Source organism: Bos indicus, chromosome 20 (assembly GCF_029378745.1).
Source record: "Bos indicus isolate NIAB-ARS_2022 breed Sahiwal x Tharparkar chromosome 20, NIAB-ARS_B.indTharparkar_mat_pri_1.0, whole genome shotgun sequence".
NCBI classification, from domain to species: Eukaryota; Metazoa; Chordata; class Mammalia; order Artiodactyla; family Bovidae; genus Bos; species Bos indicus.
In genome coordinates this window covers 62,608,599-62,623,861 of record NC_091779.1, presented here as the reverse complement: position 1 = coordinate 62,623,861, position 15,263 = coordinate 62,608,599, and the positions used below count along the sequence as shown (strand labels likewise).

General features: G+C 41.2%; 1 protein-coding gene across 3 annotated transcripts in view; it reads left to right on the top strand.

Annotated features, from left to right (window-relative positions):
• MARCHF6 (membrane associated ring-CH-type finger 6) overlaps window positions 1-15,263 on the top strand; it is an 80,482-nt gene that overhangs the window by 53,732 nt on the left and 11,487 nt on the right. For 2 of the 3 annotated variants that reach the window (XM_070774850.1, XM_070774851.1), the window contains exons 18-22: window positions 2,444-2,581; window positions 3,493-3,697; window positions 5,572-5,641; window positions 8,752-8,933; window positions 12,048-12,182. In XM_070774850.1, the coding sequence (XP_070630951.1) occupies window positions 2,444-2,581; window positions 3,493-3,697; window positions 5,572-5,641; window positions 8,752-8,933; window positions 12,048-12,182 (730 nt within the window). The remainder of the gene's footprint in view (window positions 1-2,443; window positions 2,582-3,492; window positions 3,698-5,571; window positions 5,642-8,751; window positions 8,934-12,047; window positions 12,183-15,263) is intronic. The other variant, XM_070774852.1, reaches the window with a different exon arrangement.

Sequence of the window (15,263 nt, the reverse complement as noted above, 5' to 3'; positions counted from 1 at the left end):
AAGTCTGTTAGGGATTTGATACTCAGAGTACATACATTTAATAAAACATTTCATTTCTCACAGATGTTAACAGTCATCTGATAACTAAATTTTTCCATATGAACATTAGCAGTTATATTTTCCAAAGAAAGACTTTTTTCTGCAAATACAGTGTGCCTTTGTTTAGCATCAAAATGTTAGCATTCCTAATGAGAGATACTTAGTAATGTCATCTTTATATGAAAAGTATTACATCATAGATAAGGTAGCCATAGTTAAACATGTAATTACAGATGAAGATAGGATCTAGGGCTTATAAATGGAAAAATATTATTTTGATTTAAAGACTAAAGTAACCTGGAAACCTAGTCTCCTACATTTCCTTCTTCAGTGATTTGTATCTTCTCTTCAATCATCTAAATATGCCAGGCAAATTGAATTTCTTCCTCAGATTTACTTGTAATTGTCTTTAAATCTTGTCAGTTCTAATTCTTTATGATCTCTTATATAAATCAATATGATATACCACTTAGTATTTTAGGCCTTTTTCTTTTTCTCCATTTATAATCCATCTGTAACAAATCTGCCTCTTCCTCCATAATATGCATAGTAATATCTGGGTAGTTTAGAATGACATACAAGGCTTGGCATAATCTCACACTGCCTTTTGAGCATCTTGTCCAGTATCGTCTGACTGGAATTCTACTCCACAGCCCCACGCAGCCTCCATTGAGTCTGCCCATAAAGGCCTAGCTGTTCCTGGTCTTTCCCTCTCTGTTTGTAGTGACCTTCTGCAAGCTTTTGCTGTTTCTCCTCAGAATCCAAATTGAGGTTTTATTCTCTTGAGTTTTTTGCTATCTAGAGTAAGTTACCTCCCCGTCCTTGTATGTTTCAGTGGTTGTAGGGAGAACCAGGAAGCACAGTTGGTTTTATGTATTGTTGAAATAGTCCCATTTTGGTACTGGATTATACCTTGAAGTTTAATGGAGATTTTGTAGCAGTGTTTAGTGCATTCTTACATTCAGCAAGATTGAAGGCCCATCATATACTAGGTGCTTCTCTGTGTACAAGGGATGTAACAGTGAACAAGTCAGAATCAAGAAAAATCTGTGTCCTTCTGGACTTGTTTTTCAGTGGGGGAGACAGCCAATAAAATAGGTAAAATATGTGATATGTCAGAGAATCATAAGTGCTGTGGGAAAAAATGAACAAAGAAGTGACTAGTGAGGCCCTGAGGTGACAGTTGAGGAGGCCCTGAGGAGGTGACAAGGGAGTGAGCCACATGAATCTCTGAAGGCAAAGGGCCCTTTGCAGCTGGGCAGGCATGTGCTGCGTCATTGAGTTTGGGTTGAGGAGCAGCCGGAGGCCAGTTTGGCTGCAGTGAAAGAAGGAGAAAAGTAGTTGGCTGTGGGTCAGAGAGGTCGTAGGAAGCTGGGTCCTACAGAGCCTTGTAAGCCACGGTAAGCACTTCGGCTTCGAGTGATTTGAGGGGTGGGGGTTTTGGAGAGGTTGAGCAGAGAGAGGAGTGATCTGACATAGGTTTCCCGGGGATCAGTCTGGGTACTGTGATGAGAAGAGCCAGGGTTGGGATGGCCACGGCAGAAGCAGGAAGCCAGCCAGGAGGGTAGTGGCACATCCTGGTGAGAGGTGAGGGTAGCTGAGATGGAGGAAGTGGCTGTGGAGTCAGGAGAGGTGGTTCGATTTAGGGTACGATTAGGGTACAGTCTGTAGGATTCTCTGGGTGTTTGAATGAAGGGTGAAGAACTTAGGCAGCGAAGGATCTAAATTTCTGTCCTGAGCACCTGAAGGGTGGAGTTGCCATTTACTAAGAAGAGGGAGATTGTGGAGGAGCAGGGTTTAAGGAGGAGTGGGAATTTGATACTGAACACGATCAATTTAAGGTGTCTTGGGTGTTCTGTGAAACATTGGGTTGGCTCTTTGGGTATGTAAGTTAAGGATTAGGGCAGATGTCTGATAGTACATAGAAGTTTACAGAAACTTGCTGTCTTAAGCCACAGGAGGTTGCGTGCATCCAAAGAGCACATGCAGATGAGAATAGAGAGATCAGGGGAGCCTTTCATTGTGTCCAAGTCAGGGAAATGAGGAGGAACCAACACGCCTTGGCGAGGTGTCCATGGAGAAAATGTTCTGAGGAGCGCAGAGTGGCCAGTGGTGTAATACACTACTAATATTGCACGTGAGTTGAGGACCAGGACCTGCTCGTCATTCTAACAACACGACGGTCATGGCAGTCTTTATCAGGAACAGTTTTGGTGATGTTTGAGGGAGATGCCTTGTTGTCTTCAACTGAGAGTGGATGTGAGGTGATAAAGGCAGTAAGTTCATGTGACTCTTCAAGGAGTTTTACCATCATTCCATTAAATGTTTAATATGGTACAGGGTGGGGGTGACAATGGAAAATTGAATCCACGTTGTGAATTATGGCTTTTTGTAATTGTCTTAGTGATGCTCCAGTGAGTGAACTGTCCCTTGAGCTGCTTCTGCTTCAGGTTGTCTTACCAGCGTTACTCGAACAGGGACACACGCGGCAGTGGCTGAAGGGACTGGTGCGAGCCTGGACTGTCACTGCTGGATACTTGCTGTAAGTACGGCAGGTACCTCGTAGGCATATCATTTGTTATCGTTTAATAACCGTTTTGAAAAAGCATGCCCCACTCAGGAAGAGTTAGTTTTAATAAGAGACATTTTGATGATATCTGCAAGTGTATATAATACTTATTAAAACTTTTCTCATCATTGCTATCCTTTTAAGGAGAATGTATACATGTTTTGGGAGGCTTCCAAGGTGGGTCAGTGTTAAAAATCACCTGCCATGCACACTTACTGGATTATAGTCAAGTGTAAACATAAGTTTTATATACACTCAGAAACCACAAGTCTTGACCCCTTTACTGCAGTGTTGGCTTTGTTGTGGTGTCCCGAGCTAGACCCACAGTACCTCCAGGGGATGCCCGTGTGCATTGGGTTCCACTTGAACATGTGTCCTTCTCTGACGGCTCAGTGCCTGCCATGCCTCCTCCCTCCCCATCTCATTTGTGGCTTGGAGGTTTTAGTTGAGCTGCATGTCATAGCAGACACGGTAGTTATCTATAGTGAAAAGAGAAATTGATACTTTTTTCCCTAAAATTCTTCACATAGGGTATCTTGTATATTGTACACTTTGAGTATCTTGTATATTGTACACTTTTTTTTTTCCAGTTACTGATTTTTCTCAGATGTTGGCTGAAGAAAACATAAAATAGATCGAATTTATGGGGTATTCTGTATGTTAATTAACTTTACATTTGGAAGGGTTTCATTTAAAGCAGGCAGCAACATTTAGAGCAGATTAAGGTAATGGTAATGCTCTGCATAGATTCTACTTAGACCTTTTCTTCCCTAAGTAATAATTATTAAGGGTCACCAATAATTATAATAATTGTTATTAAAGACAGTGTCATATCTGCTGTTTTATTCTGAGTGAGAATTTTCACTGATGCAATTTTTACACAGGGATCTTCATTCCTACTTGTTGGGAGACCAGGAAGAAAATGAGAACAGTGCAAACCAACAGGTTAACAATAACCAGCATGCTCGAAATAACAACGCTATTCCCGTGGTAGGGGAAGGCCTGCACGCAGCCCACCAAGCCATACTCCAGCAGGGCGGGCCTGTTGGCTTTCAGCCTTACCGCCGGCCTTTAAATTTTCCACTCAGGGTAGGTACTGTACAGACTTAACAGAAGATCTTTCAGATTTCTGTTGAGAGCTTTTGCTGCTGTTATTGGTGCTGTTAGTATAGAGTCCTTGGTATAAACACATCTTACAGTCTTCTGAGGAGAACCTACCTTTCACTCCTCTCATTCTACAACACGTTATGTATGTAAATGTCAGGTAAGTTTATCAAATTAGACGTGGGCCATGGAGTTGGGCTTCCATGTGCCATTGGCCCCTGCCATTTGTAAGGAACAAGAAGACCCTAGATCAAATAAGAAATTAACATTCTTGATTCATATCCGTCAGGAACTGGAATCTGCATTTTAGAGTTTTTCTCTCTTTAATCCTTGCAGTATTAATCCCAGTGCTCCAAGGAATGAGTAGTAATCTTTTATTTATATCTGATAAAACTGAAGACCAGATTGGTTAAGGAAGTGCCTGCCAAGGTCACCAAGACCTTCCTCCAGATGCTACCAAAACTAATCCTTCAGGGGTCTCCAGGGACCTTCAGGGTGTTAAATTCAATGGTCAGGTCTTAGTCCTCACCTCACTTGCTATATTAGTAGCATGTTACATGATTGCCCACTTCTTGTTCCACAAAACACTTTTTTGGAAGTTGTTCAAGAAGCTTCATGGAGGAGTCGATACTTTTAAATCTTTAAAGTTAGGAGATCAAGCAGATTTAAAAAAGCAGGTGGGAAAAGGCATTCCAGGCCCGTTGTCAGGATAGGAGGCACGTTAAGATGTATGGACCTGCAGGGAAGTGAACGGATGGAGTTGAGGCAGGAGGTGTAGGCGAACTGCCAGAGATGGAGGAGCTGTGAGAAACGAGGCTCTTCAGTTGACAAAAGATCCTTTCCTAACCAGATGGTACTTTGTGGTCCAGATTAGAGAGAGGACTACCACGGGGTCTGTCAGGCAGGCAGTGGAAGCTGACCGAGTCTCCATGCCTGGTCGTGCAGTGTTATCGCCGGTGCTTGCCGTCTCCCTGCCGGAGCCTTGCCCTCAGGGCCTGGTTGGGTCCCGGCAGGAAGCACTCTTTATCTTTCTGTCCAGGATGGCCACTTCCTTCTTGCCTCAGCGTGTTTCCTTTCTGTCTACACTTTTCCATATAGGAGCCACCAGCTATAGCTAGGATGATTGTTTACTTTTAAACTTAATTAAAAATAAATACCACTTGTAGACATGTGGTAAATTATCTTGAATGGTGGGTATTCCTTCACAGCATATATGTGTGTGAGATCACATTGAACACTTTAAATATATTATTAATATAGTTTAATTTGTCATTTATGTCAATTAAGCTGAAAAAGTAAAAAATAAAATTCTTGTAGACATACTCTAAGTACCTAGAATTTTAAATTCCGGCATTCATTCGCACTGATCCCCGGTGAAGTGCTGGGTGGCCTCATGTACCCGTAGCTCCTGTGTCCAGCAGTGCAGGTGTAGACATCTCCATCATCAGAGTGTTCTGATTGGATGGCATTGTTAGACAGTAAGCTTTCTTTTCATGAAAAGTTGTTTTTGAGAATTTGATAAAAATAAGTGACTATTTTTAGTTTTAATTAATAGTGAGGGAAAATGTAAGTTGATCGTGTTTTATCTTTGTGCTCTCTGATTTAAAATATGTTTGCTTGTTATTTGCTGATGTATCTGATTATATGAAAGTGGAAGCAATTTCCTTTTAGCCAGAGTTATAGTTAATATTATCTAAAATGAAAATTTCCTTTTTATGTAAAATGGAAGGAGTCCTGGAAATACCAGTATAGACAGTTTGTTTTTACTGAGAGAATTGTGTTGATTCTTTGAGTGGTGTCCTAAAATACATTGAGCACATGTGACTACTGTTTATGCACTGCTGTGTTTTGCCTTGCAGATATTTTTGTTGATTGTCTTCATGTGTATAACCTTACTGATTGCCAGCCTCATCTGCCTTACTCTACCAGGTATGAGCTTATCCTAGCTCTCTGCTAATGACATCATGAAAAGATGCTACGTTTTAACAGGGTATATTTTGCTGAGATGTGATCTTTTCATCAAATATAAACTTGAAGCACTTTTCCCTTCATTTTTATTGAATGTGGGGTACATGGGGACAGAGTTGAAAGTCACAAAGTATCAGAAGCAGCTCATTGCCCCCCAGCCTCCTTGTTAGTGCTTCATAGCAGCAAGAAAATCCTAAATCATACTGATGTTTAGTCACTTAAATCATCACTAAGTGGAAGATAAGACTTTTCAGGTCTTAATCAAGTATGCAAATGTATAGTGAGCTAGTGTCTTGATTATAGCACTCAATATAACTTTATAAATCAGATTCACCTTAAATACTTGATTTTTTTTCCCATGTGGGCTAAGGCTGAGGAGGAGCAACTAGTTAATTTCAAGTGAGGTTTCTTAAAAAAATTATTTTCTGATTTGTGTAAGAGTTGTGATTTACCTTAAACTGGTAAAAATAAAGTTGTTTAAAATTTTGTTTTATTTTTAACTGTTTCTTCACTGATTTTTGACTGTTAAAACTTTGCTCCTGAGTTCACTACTCAGATCTCAGCTGTTAAAATGACAAAGCCTAGTTAACCATTGCTAAGTCACTTGAGTGTGTCTGACTCTTTGCAACCCTGTGAACTGTAGCCTGCCAGGCTTCTCTGTCCAAGGGATTTTTCCAGGCAAGAATACTGGAGTGGGTTGCCATGCCCTCCTCCAGGGGATCTTCCTGACCCAGGGATCAAACCCACGTCTCTTATGTCTTCTACGTTGGCAGGTGGGTTCTTTACCACTAGTGCCACCTGGGAAGGTGCAGTGAAATAAACATATTTTTGAGAAAACTTAAGTTTTTGAACTTTGGACAGCTTTGTGGGTTTTATGTTCCGTTTTCGTTTTTATCAGAAATATTAAAAAGTTAACAAAGGAAAGAAATCCAGTTTTATTACTTGAATTTGGCAATACAAGTACTTTAATCTCGTTAAAGATTGTTAAATACTTCCCTGTTAATCCAGTCCCAGCATCTGGGGGAAGGAATGCAGCTGTGTTTAATTATAGAAATACTTGTCATAGTACACATTTAAGGTGGTAAGGATGCTGTTTTCCCATAGGTTACCTTCCTATAGCTACATTTTAACTAATGTTAAGTTACTACAAACTAGAAACTAATCTGACCTCTCAAAAACACTTTAGAAGTATGTGAAGTACAGAATTAAAAGAGGGCTTTAAATTTTTTAAAACCAGCCAACCAAAACAGAACTAAAACTTTGGAGTAAAAATCAGTTCAGTTCAGTCACTCAGTCATGTCCAACTCCTTGCGACCCCATCAACTGCAGCACGCCAGGCTTCTCTGTCCATCACCAACTCCCAGAACTTGCTCAAACTGATGTCCGCCAAATCGGTGATGCCATCCAACCATCTCATCCTCTGTCTTTCCCTGCTCCTGCCTTCAATCTTTCCCAGCATCAGGGTCTTTTCCAGTGAGTCAGTTTTTCACATCAGGTAGCCAAAGTATTGGACCTTTGGCATCAGTCCTTCCAGTGAACATTCAGGACTGATTTCCTCTAGGATTGACTGGTTTAATCTCCTTGCTGGAGTAGAAATACATATACATATAGAATGCTTGACATTTTTACAGAATTATCAGTGATACTTTTAAAGCTTTAACAAGCATATATGTTTATTTCATGTGACATTTGCATGTGTTTGTCTTTAAAAATTACTTATCTTCATACCCAAGCTGTTTTGTGATATTGCAGAGAAGTCTGTAATATTATTAGCATTATGGCCTATAAACTTGACTGTTGAGGTGGTTTGATTGGGATTGGAGACAATGTGGATCAGTGATCAAGAGCATGATCTTGGTCATGTAAACGTGAGTTCACCTTCAGCCACCACCCTTGTGTGCCCTTGGTTGGGGCCTCGGTTTCTCAGTTTTCAGAATGGAGGGTCGTTACTACTTGGCAGGGTTGTTGGCTAGATTATTGAGAAAATGTATGGAAAAGTTCAACCCTTTTAGACATTCAAAAATAACACATAAGTTTAAACAAAACAAAACAGATAACTACTGTGTCAAGGAGAAGGGGACACTGGAAATGGGGTCTTGGTCTTCTCTCCAGCCTTATTAAGGAGTAACCATGTGAAGAAATTATATAAATGATCTTGCCTGATAGATTTTTGTGGGTACATTGTGGAATTTATTTGTAATAGCTCTTTGTTTGAGGCCATCCCTTAGACAACTTTCACGTATTTCCTAAGTTTCATTTTATTTTTTTCCTGAGAAAATTAGTGAGATTCTTTTTTTTATTGTGCCCACTTATTAAAATAAGCTTAGTTTTCTATCTTAATGAATGAGCTAAATGAAAGTAAGTTACTCTAAATTCTTTGTAATGTTGCTGCTAAGTTGCTGCTAAGTCGCTTCAGTCGTGTCTGACTCTGTGCGACCCCATAGATGGCAGCCCACCAGGCTCCCCCATCCCTGGGATTCTCCAGGCAAGAACACTGGAGTGGGTTGCCATTTCCTTCTCCAGTGCATGAAAGTGAAAAGTGCAAGTGAAGTCGCTCAGTTGTGCCTGACTCTTAGTGACCCCATGGACTGGGATTTTCCAGGCAAGAGTACCGGAGTGGGGTGCCATTGCCTTCTCCTTTGTAATGTTACTAAATATTAAAAATATTGACAACACAAATAATAGAAAGTATATTCTCCATTTGTGTCCTGTTACGTGCACAATCATTTCATTTGATGATCAGACAGCAAGAACGCCCCACTCCGCAAGTCCGTTCGGTCCCCATAGAATAAGCAGTTGGCCTCGCAGGTCACCATGCAGGTCACAGGCAAGCTTGTACCCAGTGACTTGCTGTGGCTTGGTTGTATCTTAAGTTATGACATTCTTTAGAGTTTGGGGGATTTTGTTTTTATTTTGTTTGCTCTTAATGAAGACACTGATACATCAAAACATGTTGTCTTTTTAATAATCACTTAAAATGATCGAAAATACTAGTAGTACAACATTGACATCAAGATTAGAGTTGTTTTTGCACGATCGCATGTCTCATTTATCAGCCTTTGTATTTTCAGTATTTGCTGGCCGTTGGTTAATGTCATTTTGGACCGGGACTGCCAAAATCCATGAGCTCTACACAGCTGCCTGTGGTCTCTATGTTTGCTGGCTCACCATCCGGGCGGTGACGGTACTGGTGGCGTGGATGCCACAGGGACGCAGAGTGATCTTCCAGAAGGTTAAGGAGTGGTCCCTCATGGTAGGCCTTTCTAGTCAAAACTGGTCCTGTCTGATAGCAGTGGTAAATGTTTTTCCAGAGGTTTCTTTAAATCTTTTCACTTTGTTTCTTCACTGTGTTGATTGTGTCAAGAGAGTTGAGTTTTTGAATTAAAAGGAGTATTCCTTTAAGGCAGTAGTTTTCAGGTTTTACTCTGAAAAATACAGTCCAGATATATCTGAGGGTTAGAAGAAAGTCATGCTATTAAATGATCCAGTAATGCCCTTGAGACATAAGATAGTCTGTAGAATTTAAAATCAATTTGTTTAAGTAGAAATTTCCTTGAAAGTTATTTTTTTCTAAAATTTGATTAAATTCTTTTAAACGTGACTTCAGGTTTCAGTCAGTGTTTTCTATATAAATAAGATTCTTTTAATTATAGTCTGTTGTTATTCAAGAATGTCCTGGCTAGTGTGAAAGTATAGTAGGTAATGGGAAGTATTACTCTCAGAAAAGAACTTAGTTGTCACAGGAGTGGGGGAAAATGTCACTGTAAGATGATTGTCTAAGGGTGGCAACTTATTGATTGATCATAATGTTGATTATGATTGATAAATATGTTTAGGTCACTGCTTTATGCTTTTTCATTTGTATAATCAACTGTAGTCTTGTATCTGAATTTTTATTTTGATTTTACTAGAAGTTTAATAGCTATTTAATGTTCATGTTTAAAGAAAACCACAAGAGATTAATTGTATATTAAGAATGGACGGATTTGATTGCTATGTCATCTGTAGATAATGAGACACTTAACTCTATTTAAATAGAGAAACTAGCCAGTTCCAGTTTCCATTCGATACTCTTCCACATCATATTGCTATGTAAAGAAATAATTACTGTGTCTTAATGCACACCGTTTTAGTCTGTCGCTGTTGAAACAACTGTCCTCACTGAGGCTCCCTTAAGAAAAAGGGACATCAAGGCCACTTTAAAACTGATTTCTTTGTCAGGATTTCATAGTGGCTCTTACGTGTTATCTCTTCCTTCTTTTTGTGCCTATTTTTATTTTGCCACTTTGTCCAAATTCTGTAGCTGTGCTAATAGAGTAGCCATGTGACTAACGACTGCCATCTTGCACAACACAGATAGAGGTCATTTCTGTCATCTCAGTAAGTTCTGTGGGACTGTACTGTTCTCAGGGGAGCTAATTTGATCAGCTTGGTTAATTACCTTAACTGGGTTTATACAGAATGCTTCAGCTGTATCAGTCCATCTCAGAGGTCACAGGTCAGCCTATGGGTGGGACAACCAGGGAGATGGCAAACACTGGCAGTAACACTCCAAGACGGGGTGTGGAGACTTGGTCAGTTTCTTGGACGAACAGAAGCCTATTCCTGAGGCTTAGATTGAGAAAAGTAGCACAGCCACTTGGTTAATATATGTAATAAGATAAAGCTAATGGAGGTGATGGAATTCCAGTTGAGCTATTTCAAATCCTAAAAGATGATGCTGTGCAAGTGCTGCACTCAATATGCCAGCAAATTTGGAAAACTCAGCTGTGGCCACAGGACTGGAAAAGGTCAGTTTTCATTCCAATCCCAAAGAAAGGCAGTGCCAAAGAATGCTCAAACTACCACACAATTGCACTCATCTCACACGCTAGTAAAGTAATGCTCAAAATTCTCCAAGCCAGGCTTCAGCAATACGTGAACCATGAACTTCCAGATGTTCAAGCTGGTTTTAGAAAAGGCAGAGGAACCAGAGATCAAATTGCCAACATCCGCTGGATCATCAAAAAAGCAAGAGAGTTCCAGAAAAACATCTATTTCTGCTTTATTGGCTATGCCAAAGATTTTGACTGTGTGGGTCACAATAAACTGTGGAAAATTCTTCAAGAGATGGGAATACCAGACCACCTGACCTGCCTCTTGAGAAACCTATATGCACGTCAGGAAGCAACAGTTAGAACTGGACATGGAACAACAGACTGGTTCCAAATAGGAAAAGGAGTACATCAAGGCTGTATATTGTCACCTTGCTTATTTAACTTCTATGCAGAGTATGTCATGAGAAACGCTGGGCTGGAAGAAGCACAAGCTGGAATCAAGATTGCTGGGAGAAATATCAGTAACCTCAGATATGCAGATGACACCACCCTTATGGCAGAAAGTGAAGAGGAACTAAAGAGCCTCTTGATGAAAGTGAAAGTGGAGAGTGAAAAAGTTGGCTTAAAGCTCAAAATTCAGAAAACGAAGATCATGGCATCTGGTCCCATTGCTTCATGGGAAATAGATGGGGAAACAGTGGAAATAGTGTCAGACTTTATTTTTCTGGGCTCCAAAATCACTGCAGATGGTGACTGCAGCCATGAAATTAAAAGACGCTAACTCCTTGGAAGGTAAGTTATGACCAACCTAGATAGCATATTCAAAAGCAGAGACATTACTTTGTCAACAAAGGTCCGTTTAGTCAGGGCTATGGTTTTTGCAGTAGTCTTGTATGGATGTGAGAGTTGGATTGTGAAGAAAGCTGAGTGCCAAAGAATTGATGCTTTTGAACTGTGGAGTTGGAGAAGACTCTTGAGAGTCCCTTGGACTGCAAGGAGGTCCAACCAGTCCATTCTGAAGGAGATCAGCCCTGGGATTTCTCTGGAAGGAATGATGCTAAAGCTGAAACTCCAGTACTTTGGCCACCTCATGCGAAGAGTTGACTCATTGGAAAAGATTGATGCTGGGAGGGATTGGGGGCTGGAGGAGAAGGGGACGACAGAGGATGAGATGGCTGGATTGTATCACTGACTCGATGGACTTGAGTCTGAGTGAACTCCAGGAGTTGGTGATGGACAGGGAGGCCTGGCGTGCTGCGATTCATGGGGTCGCAAAGAGTCGGACACGACTGAGCGACTAAACTGAACTGAATTTTGTAGCAATATAGTAATATGTTTAGTAGAAATTTCATGCTTTTGTTAAGTAGCTTGAATTTTTGTAGTTATACATTCAAATTTCATTTAAACATGTAGCAAAAGGTGAGTTGTTTAAGGTATGTATTTGTTCTTTTAGGCGTCAGGTCAAAGAAAAATAAACTTCACGTGAGATAAGGTGTTTGGCTAGAAGTTAGGGAGACTCTCTAACTCAATAGCCTTTGATCTCCCACTAGATAATGAAGACTGTGATCGTGGCAGTGCTGCTGGCTGGGGTGGTCCCGCTTCTTCTGGGGCTTCTGTTTGAGCTGGTTATTGTTGCTCCCCTGAGGGTTCCTTTGGATCAGACTCCTCTTTTTTACCCATGGCAGGTAAGTGCATGTCTTTTGCTCATTTTTCCTTTTGTATTTGGAATCAGAAAAATTCTCAGGTGTTTAAAGTGATTTTAAGCAGCTTGTTTAGAAAGACTCCTTAATTTTTTCTATCGTAGGAGCTCTTGTAAAATTGATCAGATGATGCATTGTACCTTTTGAAATACGCAGGTCATATAAAGTAAATACCTTACTTTATCGGTTAAAATGTCACTATAGGCTTCACTAAAAATGCAAGCTAACGTGTTGGTCTTTTCACTTTTAGTTAGGTTGATGAGTTGCTCCTTTTAGTTTTGAGCCTTGAAGCGATAACCTACATTTTTGAATAATTACACATTTTCCCCCACAAGAGTCACAGGCTTATTAAAAAGAACATTCTGAGGGTAACTGTGCAGGTCATAGCAAAGGCCTCAAAATACACTTGGAAGAAGAGATTTAACTTTTCTGTCATACTTAGAGCCTGAAGTTAACATCATAGACCTCAAATTTTTAAGAGAGATTAGGGAAAGAGTAGATCTTGACTTCAGTCATTCAAAGCCTTTTCAGCTTTGAATAAACTTTCCAGAGATGAAAATTTTGTCTACTTTCCTGATGAAGAACCTCCGTAAACTTCAACAGCAGATACTTACTCGAGTGCTTTAGTGTGTGCCCAGACCCTGTGCAGTGTGCCTCAGACGGGAGTGAGGCTAACGCGAGGACTCCTGGGACCTTGCAGGCTGGTGGGAGAGACAGGTAGACAGTGCTGTGGTGGGGCACGCGTGAGGAGCACAGCATTAGGGGGCGAGGTCCTCACCCATCTGGGGGGGTTTTACATACAGTTTTCTGTAGAGACGACGTCCAGGACAACATAGTAGAGTGCAGAGGAGTGGGTGAGAAAAGAAGTATATTCCAGGAAGGAACGAGTGGGCAGGCCTTGAAGTGAGACTGCACATATAGGGGACACTCTCATCTGGTGTGCTCGTAGGTTACAACCTGAGTGAAAGTGAGCAAAAAAGGGAAATTGTTACGTGTATGTGATGCCTTCCTGTAGGAGCTGAATTGCAGTGTAGTGTAATAGCATCAGGGATTGAAGGAAAGCTGTTTTTCACAGAATAATAGCAGCTGTGAAAAAGAGGAATTAAGGGAATTAAGAAAATCATTATTTTGCAATAATTAAAATAATTGATTCCTCTAATTGTCAGTGGATACTGAACCCATCAAGTGAAAGTTGATGGGTCAGTCTTTGGTTACTGTGGTGCAGTAACAAGTTACCTGACAGCCCCGGCTTACTGGCTTAAAACAATCATTTAGTTTGTGCACAGAGTCTGTGGGTCAGAAGTTAAGCCAGGGTGTAATCCGCTCATATCTGATTCACGTTCTCTGGGGTCTCATGTGGGAGACTCAGGGCTGAGTGTGATTTGACAGCTTTAGCTGACATCATTTGAAGATGTCATCACTCATGTGCGGGCTGGCGCTGGTCGTTGCCCCTCATTTGGGCTCTTGGCTGGAGCCGCTAGATGTATTTGAGCTTTTTTATAGCTTGGTGGCTCGAGGTACTGGGGCTTATTCCATTGCACTTCAGGGAAATGAGTGTCCCAGCCAACAAGGCAGAGGCTACATCAGCTTTCATGGCCTCCTCTCACAAGTCCTGCACATCGCTTTTCACTGCCTCCTACTGGGTACGAGCAAGTCACAGGTTGGCTCAGACCTATGGGAAGTGGACATAGACCCCTACCACTCCATGGGAGAAGAATTTGCAGTCATGTTTTAAGGCCACTACAATGCAGAAGTGGTCGTTTGCATGGTGACAAAGTGTCACCTTTCAGATTACTTGATACCCGAAAGGGAAACAGCTTCGTAGAGGAGGGGTCAGCAGACACTACCTTGATCCATGTGATCATTGCAGATGTGGCCAACAGATGCTCTGTGCCTCCTGAGGTTGTGTGGTATGCTGCACTAAAAACATCAGAACAGCCCGAGTCCAGGAGCTGTGCCTCCTGTTGGATATGAACAGTTGACGGAACATCAGCATTATACTGCCACTCTGTGACCATGATGGATCACAACAAAATTAAGGCCGTAATTAAGGCCGTAAAACAAAATAATCACGTCTGAATGCAGGCAAAGCGTGAGCATTGTCCAGACCACACAAATGATCAAATGTGCCCATGCCTGGCTGCTCCTTTGTTTCCAGCGGCAGTTTTATTAGCCTCAGTCTGTCCTGTCTTCTGGGTAAGATTTACTAAAATATCAAATTATAGATTACCAGGACTTTTCTAATGGGCTTCCCTAGTGGCTCAGACAGTAAATCATCTGTCTGCAATGCAGGAGATCTGGGTTTGATCCCTGGGTTGGGAAGATCCCCTGGAGGAGGGCACAGCAACCCACTCCAGTATTCTTGCTTGTAGAACCCCATGGACAGAGGAGCGTGGTGGGCTACTTTTCTAAATAGCATCTGGAATAGAGCAAAGCCCTGCTTCCTTAAATTCTCCTCAGATCACTTCACACAGGCCAGAGAACTATCATAAGCCTTTGCTAACACTCGTACTCAGGGCTCTGAGTCCTCCCACTGTCTGTTCTGCCTCACCGCGTTGAGTAGTGATGCAGCTTGTTCGCCTGTACATGTGTTCTTGGTGGTCTTGATGGTGTCCGACATCCTGACCTTGGCAGAGTAGTTGAAATTACTGTTTCAAGAATGCTTGTATGTTGTGACCCATCAGTTTCACTTTTCAGAAACCCTGCAAAGAAATATTTACATGTGTGCAGGAGACGTGAACAGGGTTGTCCTGCTGTCATGTGGTTTTTATGATGTCAGAAAACTTAGAAGCAAGCCAGATGTCCATCAGTAGAAAATGACTAAATCCGATACATCTTTGCTTTTGAATTCAGCGCAGCAGTTAAAAAGAAGTCACACTGTGTGTTTCATTTTTTGCTTTTGTTTTGCTGTGTGTTTTAATACAGCTTGCTCTCAGATACATTTTCGAGTATAGGATAGATATAAGTTGCCAACAGCATGATATCCTTAATATTCTGGATAAAATCCCAAGTTTGAAGGAACAACTTGTGTTTTGTTCATCCCTGACTCTAAGCTGTTCTGTGGGA